Genomic DNA, 14,537 nt, shown 5'->3' with positions numbered 1-14,537 from the left:
TCCTACTGAAAACAAAGATGCCATTCTCTGATCTCCAGGGCTTTTTATGGTTTTAATGGATACCTCCAAATAAGACATTTCACACACTTCTCTATAATGACCAGCTTTGAATGGCTCAGTGTGGGAGGGCCAGCCCAAAACGGCCCTATCACAGAAATATATCGGGTCTCAAATACAAAGCCGGCGATGCCTTTTGTTAAACATTCCTACATGAGGAAATGGCAGCGGATTCTGGGCAGAGAGCTTCCCCTGGAGATGTGGGGACTTATATGGAGCAGTGTGCGGAAGAGTTCTTTTTGTACGCTCTATAAAGATCTTGTTGCATTGGTACCTTACCCCTGACAGGGGTTACTATCTTTCCTACCACTAGTGTTAGATGCTGGAAATGTCAAAGGGAAGTAGGTACATTGTACCATATATTCTGGACATGCTCATGCAAGAAGACCGGGCAATTGCTTAGACTATGCGCCCCGTGCACATCTCTGCCAACTGTGCTGGTGACACAGAGAGTCCACCACCCCGCCCTGTGGCACTGTGACAGATGCAATTAATAAATCACAGTGCCCGTTCACTTCTAAAAATTCCCATTCATAGCACCACCGCCCTTCTCAAAACCTGTGAAAGAATTAATCTATTATGATTGACAATGCAGACAAATATTGGGGAATGTGGTGTGGGCAAGGCAGGGGTGCAGTGAATGACGCAGGCACATTTGTGATGAAAATATCAAAAAGAAAATGGAACAAAGAAGTTATTTCCCTTGGCTAAAGCTTAAGGAAATGGAGTGAGGAGCGCCCATAAAGTGTATTACATTGTTACTTGGTTTCCTAACAATTTTTTTCTTGGGTTCCGGTACAAACGTTCCCATTTGGCTCTTCAAAATAAAATGTTTAGGAATTCCTGCACTATGGAATTCACATGGCAAACCCCAATGGGCAATATATTCACCATACGGATGTAGGACTCTATGTGCACCACTCTGTGCATTGCAGATGTATGGTAAATACCGCTAACATTCATCTTCTTTATCCACCAATGATAAATACGGTGCTAAGATCTTATTCCTCGCATTCCTCCACATGTGCAATCAGTGGGGACAAATAAGGGGTTTACATATTTTGCTTATTACGCTGTCAGTGTAGAATGTGACATTGAACATGGAATCGTTTGTTCTGTATGTTGTTCCGCTAAAAGACTGATCGCTCCCCGGGGCCGGAGCGGAGTTCCACCTCACAGCATTTAATTCGATTAGATGCAGATGTTGTCATGGAGGTCACAGACTAATCACTGACACAGATGTATGGAGGACTAGAGCTCTGCTGCAGGGAAAAAGTTATGAAGTAGATCTAAGGAGAGGAGAGATATAGAGGAAGGAGCAGAGTCCTCCAGCAGAGCTGAGTATTTCAGGAGAGGAGAGTTATAGAGGAAGGAGCAGAGTCCTCCAGCAGAGTATTTTAGGAGAGGAGAGTTAGACGAGGACGAGTCATATTTTCATATATGAATTATATGAAACTAGAATTAGACATAGTTTCATATATGAATTCCATCACCTTTTCCAATTCTCCAGCATATGCTGCAGAAAAATAAGAAATGGGAGTTCCTTTTGCTGTGAGACCACCAGCACCCCGGGATCATGTAAACTTGTCCAAATATATAAAGGTTATTCGGTTTCAGCAGAGCCCCAACTGTACAAACAGAGGAGAATCCGCTCACATATAATTGCAGCAATAATTCAGCCACTACGTCATATAGAATCAGAGACTGGGGTGACCTGAGATGTTATATGAAGTGAGATTTTACTGCCGACTTGGCAGGTTAAAATTGTCGATGTTCACAGCATTAATTAAAGTGGACCTGTCACAGGCAATCACCTTGTGAGAGGGATCATATTCAGTCCATTGATGTAGAGCTTTGTGTAGATGGTTCTGATTTTTGTGCATTTGGATTACATTTACTTTGGGGGCAAAGTATGGATGGCTGCATTTGCATTTTGGACCTTTGCAGACAGCTGAGCCCCCTGAGATCCATTGGTAATGCTGTCAGACAGGTCCATTGCAATGCTTGAATTTTGCATTCAGAAGCATGCATTCCAGTGGGACAATTCAATGTTCATGAATACAGTCCATGATTTTTTGGGTTCTTTGTGGGTTGGGTAAGACACAGCTCAGTCTGCTTGTAGTTAATAAAATCTCAAAGTGAATCAAAAGCAGAGAAGAACTGAGCTAGGGGGGCAGAAGGGCATTTGTCCCTTGGGGTAGGACTTATAAGATACGTTGGTCTGGTGGCCCTAGAGACACTTTACTATTGAGATGTTAATCAAAGCAGCACCTAAAGTCATCAGCTGCTGACTGCCATACTACATGCCATTTATTTAGCATGTGATAGCATCATAAGGGTTCATTACCTTTACCCCAATCCCTCCCAGGGTTAGATATACTTTCACATACACTGATCAACCGAAGCATGAAACCCTCAGATAAGTGAAGTGATCACATTGATGATCCGGGTACAATGGTCCCTGACAAGGAGGGGGGGGATATATCAGGTAAGTGCACAGTCAGGTCTTAGTGGTATTGTGTTGGAAGCATGAAAAATGGAGAGTGACCCTAACAAGGGCCAAATTCTGATGGCTGGGTGATGGGTCAGAGTGTATCCAAACTGGCTGGACTTGTGGGGCGTCCCTGTTATGTAGTGGTTAGTACCTACCAAAACCAGTCCAAGGAAAGACAACCAGGGACAGGTTCATGGTCACCCAAGGCTCATGTTGGCAAGGGGGTTAGCCTATCTGGTCCAATCCCACAGAAGGGATGCTGTAGCATAAATTGCTGAACAACAATATGCTGGTCATGAGAAAGGTACCAGAACCTATAGTACTGCACCACTGTGTATGGGGGACGTAAAGCCACAGACCAGTTGGAGTGCCAATGCTGATCCCATCTCCTGATGAAGACTCCTACAATGCGCACAGGATCAGCACTGGAAGCAATGGAAGAAGACCATGAAGCAATGGAAGAAGGTGGCCTGGTCTGATCAGGTGAATCATTTACCTGGGGAAGAGATGGCAGCAGGGTGCAATATAGGTAAAAGGCAGGCTGGTGGAGGCAGGGGAACTTAAAGGATCTGCTTCTGACATCCTGGTGCCTGATACCCCAGGACACCCTGGATGGGTCACAAGGGGGTCCTACCCTATATTAGATAGGGAGGAGGGAAAGTTTAATGTTGTGGTTGATCCCTGTAAGAGTAATTTCGGGAGAGGACACACAGGGAAGTCACACAATTATCAGCAATGGAGGGTGTGACGATGAGGTCATAACTTTGGAAACCCATCAGAATAAAGCAGCTCAGACAGTTCGGAAGTTCTTTTATCCGATGGATGAAGAAGAAGCCAACTTTCTGTCTAATTGCAATGTAAGACTTCCAGGGACTGGAGCCAAAACCTGATCACTGCACTCGGCAATCACCAGCAAACTGTCAGTGGCGCTCATACTGGAATGGTGAGACTGCGTCGAGGCAACACCAAGGTGTTAAAGTTATGTGAGCACACTGAAGTGTAATCAGAGCCCGGGGTCACCGTCTGCACATTTCCTCATATGATCCCCACTTCCTTTTTCACTTTTTGGCATCTTTTTGACATTTTGTGTATTGACTAGTTGTCCCGGGTAACTGATACACACATCAGTTACCCTCCAAGCCCTCCAAGGGCTCCTGCAATCACCATGCAAATAGCAATTTTTATTAAGCACATACAATACCACAATACCAGGAAAATAAGTAAAGCGTGAACATGAAATCATAGAAGGAATACAAAACTTGGATATTGATTGATATTGGACAGAGGGTTAATAAAGGGGTTAGAATCATTTATGAAAGCAGCAAGACACCCCTGCCAGACAGCAAAGCCCAGGTCACTGATCCCACTTTGCAGCTAAGCATTAACCATTGGTCACTCCCCAACCACTAGCCTCCTGATTGGACAGTGAAGGGTCACCACCCATACTGATTTTGTCATCATGGGTTTACCTTCTCCTGCCAGCAAGTTGCCAAGCTTAGACTGGCAGCATTGTGCAATGTGGGGCCGATTTGCTCTTTGTGCTGCCTCCCCATCCCCCAATCTAGATGTAACAATCCTTCAATAAACCCAGGGCTGTATACACCCATAAATCTTTTATATCAGCCTGGAGGTCAAATGAAATAAAATGTTACCTTATATTAACCCAATAATGTAAAATATTTCTGTAACAAATGAAAACAAAATCTGCAGCCAGAAGATATAAATTAGTTTTCTGGAGGAATTTACTGGAGCATAAAACCCTGAAAGGTATAAAAAACTGAAAGGTCAGCATGGTACAAAAACATGGCGGCCCAGACAAGAAAAGACTTTGATATAAAGCTTTTTATTCAGATGGCGTGAAAGCTGCGGTTCGCCGTGTTTGGCAGATGGAGAGTTCCAGAGAGGTGAATCGGCTGTACAAAGTATCCGTCTGTTTTCCTTGGAATCCACCAAGAATTACACACATGAAAAGTCTGATTCAGAGATTATCCCAGCAGCTGCTGGACCTCCACCCAACTAAGAATGACTTATGGGACCCATCGTCAGACCTAAAAAAAGACATTTGCATTGTATCTAAATGCTGACATGTTGTAGGTTGGAGATGTCGGTCTGGATAAAGGGTACAATATGTCATTCTGTTTGGCCGGTCTTGTGATCCAGGAAATAAATTCAGTGACCTTACCGTTCTGTACAAGTAAAGCTTGATCAGGAGCAAACCTTGCTGATTGGACATTGAAGGAACAGCATAGAGTTGAGGTCATCACTTTACAGTCTTCTCTGACCACACTTACATTGATTGGCTCCCAGGCTGATCTTTGTGTTTACAGGAAGCCCAGTAAAAGCAGGCAGTGGTCTTTATAATACCTGTACTTTATTGCTTTTAAAATAAATCGTCTGCCAAATTGTGAGTCGAATTCTCCTTTATTTGTATCTCAAAGTCTCCCCTTCCCAGACGTTGCAGATCTCAGTGGGAGGGATCAGTGCTGGCAATCAACAAATTAGTGGGAGGGGCTGGGTGGGGCCACATGCTGATTGACAGGTTACAGGATTGTGATCAGCAGTGACAATGCTGATAGCCCCGCCCCCTCTGCATCTTCTCCTACTGTAATGCAAGGAGACACAGCCAACATGAGAGTGACAACTCTGCTCTGAACACAGGAGCAGTGTAGCATGGTTGTCACCCCATCACAGGAAACTGCATTAAACAGACTTCAATGGGACAATCAACAGGTAATTTGGGGACTTTGCAGGGGGAATAGAAGTTTTCACTTTTGACTCCAATAAATTTCTTCCTAACTTCCTGATTCAATGACAACAGCTCCTTTTTTTGACACATTTTGACTTCTGAATCTGACAAATCAGAGCCACTGTCCAGGTGTGGCCAGTTACAGTTGCAGATGTGAATTTTGACTTATTTAAGATGAATTTTTTTTGCTCTGTTGCAGGCTGGCACAGAAGCAATGCTGCCAATCCTACATCAAGGAAAACACCTGCATTGCTGGGATGATCGCCGCCAAGGAAGATGGAGTCTGCCTAGCCTTGGAGAATGATCTTTGTGAGCGCTCTCACTTTAAGGCAAGTTTAACAAATTGATATCTGCCACATATAAAAAATAAGAACAGAGCTCAGCATAGCACGCCATCTGGAGGTGAGCTGGGGTGCTGCATCATGCAAACTTATTGAACGGTATATAGCCCAGAACACTGCAGTTACTATCCAACCAGAATTGTAACTGCACTCATACTTTTGGGGAGTTCTCCAAATGATTTCACTTTTGTTAAGGCATGCTTTACCCACCCAAATATATAATAATTGATTACCAAAGCTTTGTCGACAACAGTGACTGTCACACCTATATGAGCTTGTTTAGCATCCGATGCTAAGACCATGGAATTGTCTTCTCCCCCCAATACCCATGACTATTAATAAAGAGGCCCCCCACCACGTGACTATTATTATGGAGTTGCTCCCCTTAGCTTTACCATCCTACATCATCCTTTTGGGATAACCCTCACCAGATTTGGAGGGCATCTGTAAACATTTGCCCCAATTTGTCAAGGTCAGGTGCTGATGTTGGATGGTAAGATCAGGCTCACCATTCCAATTCATCCCAAAGATGATCAGTAGGGTTGGGGTCAGGGCCCTGTGCAGGACACTCGAGTTCCTCCATACCACACTGGGAACACTGTGTGTTTATGGAGCTGGCTTTGTACCCTGGGGCACAGTCATGGGGGAACAGAAAAGGGTCTTCACCAAACTGTGACCACAAGGCTGGAAGAGCACAACTGTCTACAATGACTTTGTATGATGGGGAATTACCAGGACTCTTCACTGCGACACCCGAACTCCATCATTGGACGGGGGTGTACATATTTTTGGGAATATGCCATAAACACATCTATATTCCGGTTCATCGAAAGGTTCATTTATGGATCATTCCATCGCTCACATTTATGTCTTCCAGTCCTTGTATGTCTCTGGCAGCACCAAGCTCTGACTCCCTCCGTCCTCCGACACCCCATTTCCCAGGCATGCTGTCAGTTTAAATAAAATGTATCTGCACACAAGTCCTTATTCCGTGTTGTTGTTGGCTGGCGGATACAATAATTTTCATCTGGATTCCTTTCTGAATGTTTGTTGGGGTCACAGAGGGGTGATGTGTGTGGGAACTCCATAAGGGACATTCTTTCTTGGGGAAAAAAAACAAGTTAACCCCGTGTGGGGCTGCGGTGGGAAAATTGGCAACACATTGATGATATCCAAGTGGGAGGTAGGGGGTGGATTTTAGAGAGCGCTCGGCTTTGATTGTAGAGTGATGTGATGATGTGCTACTTCCCCCTTCCTCATAGATTGTAAGCTCTTCTGAGCTGGGGTCTGTCCTGCTCCTGTGTCACTGTCTGTATCTGTCATTTGCAACTCCTATTTAATGTACACCGCTACGTAATATGTTGGCACTATATAAAATCCTGTTTATTATTAATATTATGAGAGAAGCTCTGTATGGATGAAATTGAACACAGCTGATTTCCATTGGATGAGGATTCAGCTAAATCGGCAATATGTGTATGCAGGGTGGCCACTAGGGGGAGCAAGGGGTATTTTTGGGCCCATTTAAAAAAGCAATGCTACAACATTTGGATATGGAGGAAGGGCCCTGGAAGAATATCTAGTATGGGGCCCCAGGAGGTTTCCCAAGTATCAAGCCTATAAATTTCCAATGGTGGTCTGATGATCGCCAAATGATTAATATCCGTGAAATTGATTAGTGTTGTGATGCGTAAAAGAGCAGAAAATGACTTTAAAAAATTCATTTTAACTCATTTAACCGAAATGCCGGCACCATTATCATCACCCTGTTCAATTGGCACACAGCTGTTGGTTTTGCTGCCATCAGATTGCATTGTCCCTTTAATCCCCAATGTACATTGCCTTACAGCTATGCTGCGATTGCTGCTCCCTGGGGCTGAAGATCCGGAAGGAAGGACACTCCTGCGACTCCAACCTGAACCTGGGCTACCCCTGTAACCATATGATGATCCTGTGCTGTAACGGAGAAGAACAGCTCCTCCCGCCAGATATAAAGATCCCACTGAAATCAGAACCAACACTGAAACCAGAACCAACACCAAAACCAGGTACCTAGGTGCCACTATCACATCATTGTTACCGTGGAGGCTTCTGCCTAGGGGTCTCTAGGTTCTGGGGGGCACAAGCTTTCATATTAAAGCAATTTTTGTATTTGATTTGCAGATGTTGATGAATGCGCTCTGAACACGCACAACTGCGCTAAAAACGAACGCTGCGTCAACACGGTTGGATCATTCATATGCGTCCCAGAGGTGGTGTGCCAGCCTGGCTTCTTGTTAGAAGAGGGGGTGTGCCAAGGTAACAGTCTGTACATATAGGACTCTATTTATTAAACAGGGAATCCAACATTCCCCCATGTGAATCTTCCAGGTCTATTTGTTTCATTGGCAGGATTTTAGATTACATTTATATTTCTTCAGCTTACAAAATTGTGATCCTTCTGTGTTCCTAGAACAGGTGGAATTCAGCTCGGGTCACATTTTATAAAGTTATTTGCTGACTCCAGATTTCCATGTGAGGAGTTTTTTTGCTTTTTCTCCATGTCAGATATTAATGAATGTGCAGCAAGCCCCGCCCCCTGCAAGCATGGCTTTACTTGCGTCAACACCCTTGGATCGTACGTGTGCCAGAGAAAACAACTCAACTGCAACAGGGGATACAAACCCAACGAGAATGGAACAATGTGCATCGGTGAGGAAAATATATATATATATATATGAGTATATATCGTTTTGTAGGTTTGAATTTAAAGCTGCACATAAACTGTGCAGGGAGCTGAGCTGTGGGAGGGGCCTATCAACTTCACCTACTACAGTCTGTCTACAGTGAAATATAGGAGGGGGCGGAGACAAGACCAGTCACCCTGCACAAGGAGGGAGAGCAGCAGTGACCGGTCTGTATTACAGGAAGTTCCTGCACAAATGTTTGCATATCTTCAGATTGACCATCACTGTGCTTTGTACATAACCTCTAAATTTTTGGTTGTTGCAGACTTCGATGAGTGCAGTGCTGGAATGCATAACTGTTCTGCCGAACAGACTTGCACCAACCTACCTGGGTCATTCCGCTGTGACTGTAAGGCTGGGTATCGTTTAGACGCATTCAGGAGGACGTGTATTGGTAAGTGCTGATCAATCAATTAACAATATGCGATTAATAATCAATATGTGCTGGCTTAGCGGGTCAGTGCTCTGACACAACAGTAGAGAGTTCACAGTTTCTGGTATCTGAATCAACATTTGCATGGAGTTTGTATGCTCTCCCATTTTTCTTTGTGTATTTCTTTGCATTCTCTGTAGTTTTGTTTTGAACAATTGGGCAGATTGATCAAACTTGCCCTGTTAAAGCAAATTTACCTTGACAGTAGGGTTGAACCTCACACTCCGGGGGTTCAGAGTTCTTTTTTCAGTAAAATGGTAGCCCCCATAGCTGGCACTATGCTGGGTTGTGGGTTGTGGGTGGGACTTCAGTGGGTATCCTGACTTACAATGCTGGACTGCTGGTTCTGCATTGTATGTGGTGATGTCACACTGAGGAGGAAGCCATTAACAGTGAGGAATACAGTGAAAAGTGCATTTTACTGATACCCCTGGCAATATTGAGCATTTAACTAGGAGGATAGTTTTGTCATTCCCCAGAGTTTGGCTTTAACAAGGCTGTGTTTGAGGCTGCGATAAAGTCATAACATTGTAAGCTCCTCATAGGTGAGCAATAATACCGTCAGCTCCTCGGGGGTGGAGATTGCTGTGAGTGATTACCATATTTGGAAATGCTTGTTCAGTTTCAGCTTTAAAATGCTGAAATTCACAGGAAATCCCCTGATCTGGTTTCAGCAGTTCATCGCTTTATGAATTTATTTCAGTGTTTTATTCTTTCCTCTCTTTTTTATTGTGTAGATATAAATGAATGCTGGGTCTACCCAGGGCGATTGTGTCACCACACCTGTGAGAACACTGTCGGCTCCTACCGCTGTTCCTGTTTTGCAGGATTCCGCTTGTCACAGGATGGGAGACATTGTGAAGGTAATGGGCCCAATATTTTTTATAGAGACTTAAAGAATGGGGGAGGGGTGAAACCATCCATGCCTTGCAGAGGGGGTTACAAACACTGGATTGCTGGCAAGATCAACTAGCATTTTTTAATTATTGGACAGATATGACAAAATGCTTTTGATGGGAACCAATAAAAGAAATACATTGGACCCGATTTATTAAATCTCCCCAAGACTGGAAAAAATAGACTATCATGTGTGAACATGGGTGATCCAGCAAACCTGGAATAGATTTCTTAAAATCATTTGCTATTATTGTTGGCAAATGTTTTCAATCATGGGCCAGATCCATTCCAGGTTTGCTGGATCACCCAGATTCACCCATGACCGTCTATCTTCTCCGGTCTTGGAGAGCTATAATAAATCAGACCCATTGATTGGGGGTTTGATTCACTTTAGCATTTCTTTGTGGGATTCAGTAATGACAAAGACATCAGGTAGAGCTCAGCTTTGATCCCCATTTTCCCCTGAATTACTTTACACAGATGTGAACGAGTGTGAGCAGAACCCCTGCAATCAGGAATGCACCAACATTTATGGCTCGTACCAATGTTACTGCAAGGAGGGTTACAAGCTGGGCACTGACGGGGTCACATGTGAAGGTAAACCAATCAGATTCATTTCCTGCCCCCAGGGTGGCAAGTGGTAGAATTCCTTTAATAACCTCTCTGTGTCGTCTCTGATTCCAGATATAGACGAGTGCCAGCAGAGTATTGGCACCCTGTGCACCTTCGCCTGTGTGAACACACCAGGGAGTTACCAGTGTGCCTGTCCTGAGAACGGCTACACAAAATCTGCCAATGGGCTGTCCTGCAAAGGTACCGAAATATTCCATTTCAGATATTGTAACGCTGCTGTGTGACTTCAATGAACAGCAAACAGAAATGTAAAACAAATAAAACCACTCAGTCAGTGCATTGGGCCAATGTAATACTAACAAATAGCACGATCATTCACCAGGCAACCTGGGCAGAAACTTGGGGCCCAGGAGATGTCCAGGGGCCCAACTGCTACTTTGAGTCCCCTGCAGTCCACCAAGAGGACAACACGATGGGGTAAAGCACGGCACACACGTCAGATAATCAAGACAAACAGTTGTGTTTATCTCAGGCAAAACTCTGATGTGCACAGCAGTCCCCTGATGTCATTCATCAATCAGCCTTGACAAAGTGATGAACAATCAATCAGGAACAACGATAGAAGAGAGCACAGCAGGGTGTGGTCACTCATCCTTCCACCTATCACAAAAAAATTTTCTAGCAACCGTCCTCCAATGTCTGTATGGTACTTAATGCTGCCATTGGAAACCCCCAGTCAGTTGGTGATTAATGTGGAGAGATTGGTGCAGATGGGCAGCTTCAATGTCATCCAAAGAAATGGGGCGGGAGAGGGATTTACTGTGGTCCCAATTTGTATAAATTAGTCCTGATCATTGACCTAATTCTACAGATGAGGTCAGCTGACCTTCTACAATGAAGCTGCTACTGGTGATCAATGTTCTGCAGGGGCGGTTTTAAACAAAATGGGGCTCTAAGCACATGAGAAGTGGGGGCCCCAAGGCACAGCATTTCAGCTCCCTGCAGCCCCTACCACTAGGGCATTTTAGGTCCTGTAGAGGGTGCTGGCCCGGTTTTCCTTCCCCCATCCTTCCTAAAATCCCCCCTGATGTTCTGCACAGTTCTGGTCAGTGAGGAACAGTTCATCTCACCTATCCATCTTGACATGCCTGGTACAGAGCTGTTAATCCAATTTGCGATTTCAGCAGTTTGCACATCCCCATATGTCTCCTGTTATCTGCCCTTCCCCTGCTGATTTAGGAAACAGTGGCCCCTAAGCAGAACTGGCTGGGGGCCCCCCTGCTGAACTGATCGCGGCCCCTGTTTACTGAAGAGAGTCCAGGGCCCTACTGCAGCTCCACACTTTGAACCTCCCTATGTCCGCCTCTGGCTGGTAGAGGATCAGCAGTGATGTCTGGGAAGGAATTGGGGGGGGGGGGCTGAGTTCTTTTTAATGACCTTCGTGAGGATCTTATCTGATTTTCCTTTTCCTCTCCTCAGATATCGATGAATGTGACATCGGAACTCACAATTGTTCCGCCTCCGAGGAATGCTACAACATCCTAGGAAGCTACAAATGTCTGTCCTCCGAATGCCCAGAAAACTACAGAAAAGTGTCCAATACGTGAGTTTAACTGAATAACTTTAAGGTGACTCCCTTGGGTGACAACATAGGGGTGTGTTGTCACCTTGTGAAGCAATTAGGGCACATCGGTCCATTTTATGACCATGTGATGTGTTATTAGAATTGGGTAAGAGGGTCACTGTGGGGAGGTTCACTGAAATCTTCCTTTTACATTGAAAATGAATAGCAGGGTGCTGCAATGGGCATGTACAGTGCCCTGGTGTTCTGCATGCTAATGGGAATAAATGCAATACAACCCTAATCTTACCTGCATATTGTGGCTGGGACAGATTGGGAACTCAACACAGGGATGGTGAGAGCTCCTCGTAGTGTTGTAGTGGGCACAGCACGTGTACTAACCTGGGAACTGAGTTCAGGGATGGTGGGGACCCTTCATAGTAGGTACAGCAGGTGTACAGACTCAGGAACTCAACACAGGGATGGTGGGAGCCACTCATAATGGGCACAGCAGGTGTACCAACCTGGGAACTCAGAGATCCCCAAATAGATTCCCCATGATATAGATGAGACCAGTACATAGTGTGACCTCCCGTTGTCCCTCCATCTTGCCCCATTTTCATGGGTATTTTTTTTATCATTTTGCAGGAAATGTGAGAGAACTCAATGCTTTAACTACCAGGATTGTCAAAACACCCCTGTGAGGATCACTTACCACCGCCTCAATGTTCCCACTGGCGTGATGGTCCCTGCACAGATCTTCCGGATTGCCCCCTCGCCAGCCTACGCGGGTGACAACATCATCATGGACATCAAGAAGGGGAACGAGGAGAATTATTTCAGTGTCAGGAAGTTGAACCCCTACACAGGCATCCTGTACCTCCAGAGACCCATCAGGAAGCCGAAAGATTTCCTCCTGGACGTGGAGATGAAGCTGATCCGCCAGGGGAAGGTGACCACCTTCCTGTCCAGAATCTACATCTTCATCACCACCAACGCCTCCTAATTCCTCCATGGCAATGCGGAGAGATCCGTCGTGTACCCATGTACGGTGATTATATGGACAGGCTATGTAGCTCATATACTGGGACCTATGGCATCTCGGGCTCTGGACGGCCCGAGATTACTGCAACTAACCTACCTATTCAAACGCAGGGATTTCAAGGGATTCTCCACCCCTACGATTCTGTAGCTTTCTCCTAGCTAAGTTCACTCTGGAAACTGCTGCAAATTAATTCACACACCTGCAAACTTTTGTGCTCAGCACTCTGACTGTACAGCCAAGACAAGAAGTCATAGGAAGGGTTAGAATGCATGAGAATATTTTATTGCTGGTTGTGACTTCCTGTCCGGGTGACAACAACTTATCATTTTCTTTCCCTGCCCCTCCCCCAATTACCATGCTAATTATATTTTTATATAAAATGTTTTCAGTTTTCCTTACATACTTTATTTTAGAACCAGTAAGATTATTACTGGGCCTGTATGCCTCTCTGTGCAATGTAGGCAGGTCACTGTTGGTGGGAGTGGTCAGCAGAGTGCTGTACAGAGCTTCCTGAAAACATCACAGCACCCTGCTCTTCACTCCTCTCAAGAGTCCTCTGTCCTGATACAAGCAGTGGGCTGGCTTTTGGGAGGGACTATGCAAATATCAAAATGCCTTGGGGGTGGATTTTGGTCTGGCAGTGTGAGCGGTTCTGGGCAGGTTGTATTTGCATGCAGTAACTCCCACATGGAATCCTGAGCCTCCATGATTTGAAGAACTAAAATCCAATAAATGAAGGGGGACAGGCCAATCAGGTTGGGGAGGGAGGGGCTAAATGAAACTACAAATATAAGAAGACACGACAAAACTGTATATAAATGGTGCTTGGCTCAGAGGAAACAATTTCACCAAATTCAAGTTGTGTAACCAAAAAAAGACCCGTCCCCTCTCTGCTCATACACCTCCCCATTCATCAGACCTGCACTGTCTTTAGTAATACACCCCTTCCTCATTGGTAAGAAACACCCCCTCTATGGCCATGCACCTCCTCAGCCCCCTGTCTGATCAATACCCTCTATTCTCTGTTACAAGGGGTGTGGCTGTGATGAGGGGTGTGGCTGTTACAAGGGGTGGGGCTGTGATGAGGGGTGTGGCTGTTACAAGGGGTGTGACTGTGATGGGGTGTGTGGCTGTTACATGGGGTGTGACTGTGATGGGGGTGTGGCTGTGATGAGGGGTGTGGCTGTTACAAGGGGTGTGGCTGTGTTGAGGTAAGTGGCTGTTACTCAGCTCTGCCAGCTCAAAGCACTGCAAGCAGTTTTTACACACAGGGGTTATAACAAAGTGTGAGCGCTTTTTATTATCATTATATATTTCTTGTGGGAAATTAAAATACTAAGAATTTACTTTTAGCCAATGAAATCACACGGCTGCCATCAGAGACGCCTCCTTTAACTCCTTTGTCGTCACTCCCCTCCACAAAGTGCGATTTAACTCTTCCATTTGCAGGGATCAATGTTCATCCATTATATTGTGTCACTTTGGCAGCTCAGTCCATATCCTGCTTTATTTCCCGGCAGTTCTCCATAAATCTGCCGCCTCCCCTTAGCGGTATGGAATACACAGGAAGTGCATGTCTTACATCTGTGGAATGTCTTATTTATTCTAATTTATGTTGATGAATGTAACTCTGTGTAACCCCATAATAAAAGTAATAAAGGAAA

At 45.0% G+C, this 14,537-nt stretch overlaps 1 protein-coding gene across 2 annotated transcripts in view; it reads left to right on the top strand.

Annotated features, from left to right (window-relative positions):
- The window catches only part of FBLN2 (fibulin 2), a 28,705-nt gene extending 14,168 nt beyond the window's left edge, over window positions 1-14,537 (top strand). For both annotated transcript variants that reach the window (XM_072420422.1, XM_072420423.1), the window contains exons 4-13: window positions 5,497-5,626; window positions 7,488-7,686; window positions 7,802-7,936; window positions 8,186-8,329; window positions 8,630-8,758; window positions 9,535-9,660; window positions 10,175-10,291; window positions 10,379-10,507; window positions 11,747-11,870; window positions 12,477-14,537. In XM_072420422.1, coding sequence (XP_072276523.1) covers window positions 5,497-5,626; window positions 7,488-7,686; window positions 7,802-7,936; window positions 8,186-8,329; window positions 8,630-8,758; window positions 9,535-9,660; window positions 10,175-10,291; window positions 10,379-10,507; window positions 11,747-11,870; window positions 12,477-12,834 — 1,591 coding nt within the window. In that variant the 3' untranslated portion in view covers window positions 12,835-14,537. The remainder of the gene's footprint in view (window positions 1-5,496; window positions 5,627-7,487; window positions 7,687-7,801; window positions 7,937-8,185; window positions 8,330-8,629; window positions 8,759-9,534; window positions 9,661-10,174; window positions 10,292-10,378; window positions 10,508-11,746; window positions 11,871-12,476) is intronic.

The sequence above is a fragment of the Pyxicephalus adspersus genome, chromosome 8, assembly GCF_032062135.1.
Source record: "Pyxicephalus adspersus chromosome 8, UCB_Pads_2.0, whole genome shotgun sequence".
Classification (NCBI taxonomy): Eukaryota; Metazoa; Chordata; class Amphibia; order Anura; family Pyxicephalidae; genus Pyxicephalus; species Pyxicephalus adspersus.
The sequence above is the reverse complement of the archived record's forward strand: the minus strand, read 5'-3'. Positions and strand labels throughout refer to the sequence as shown.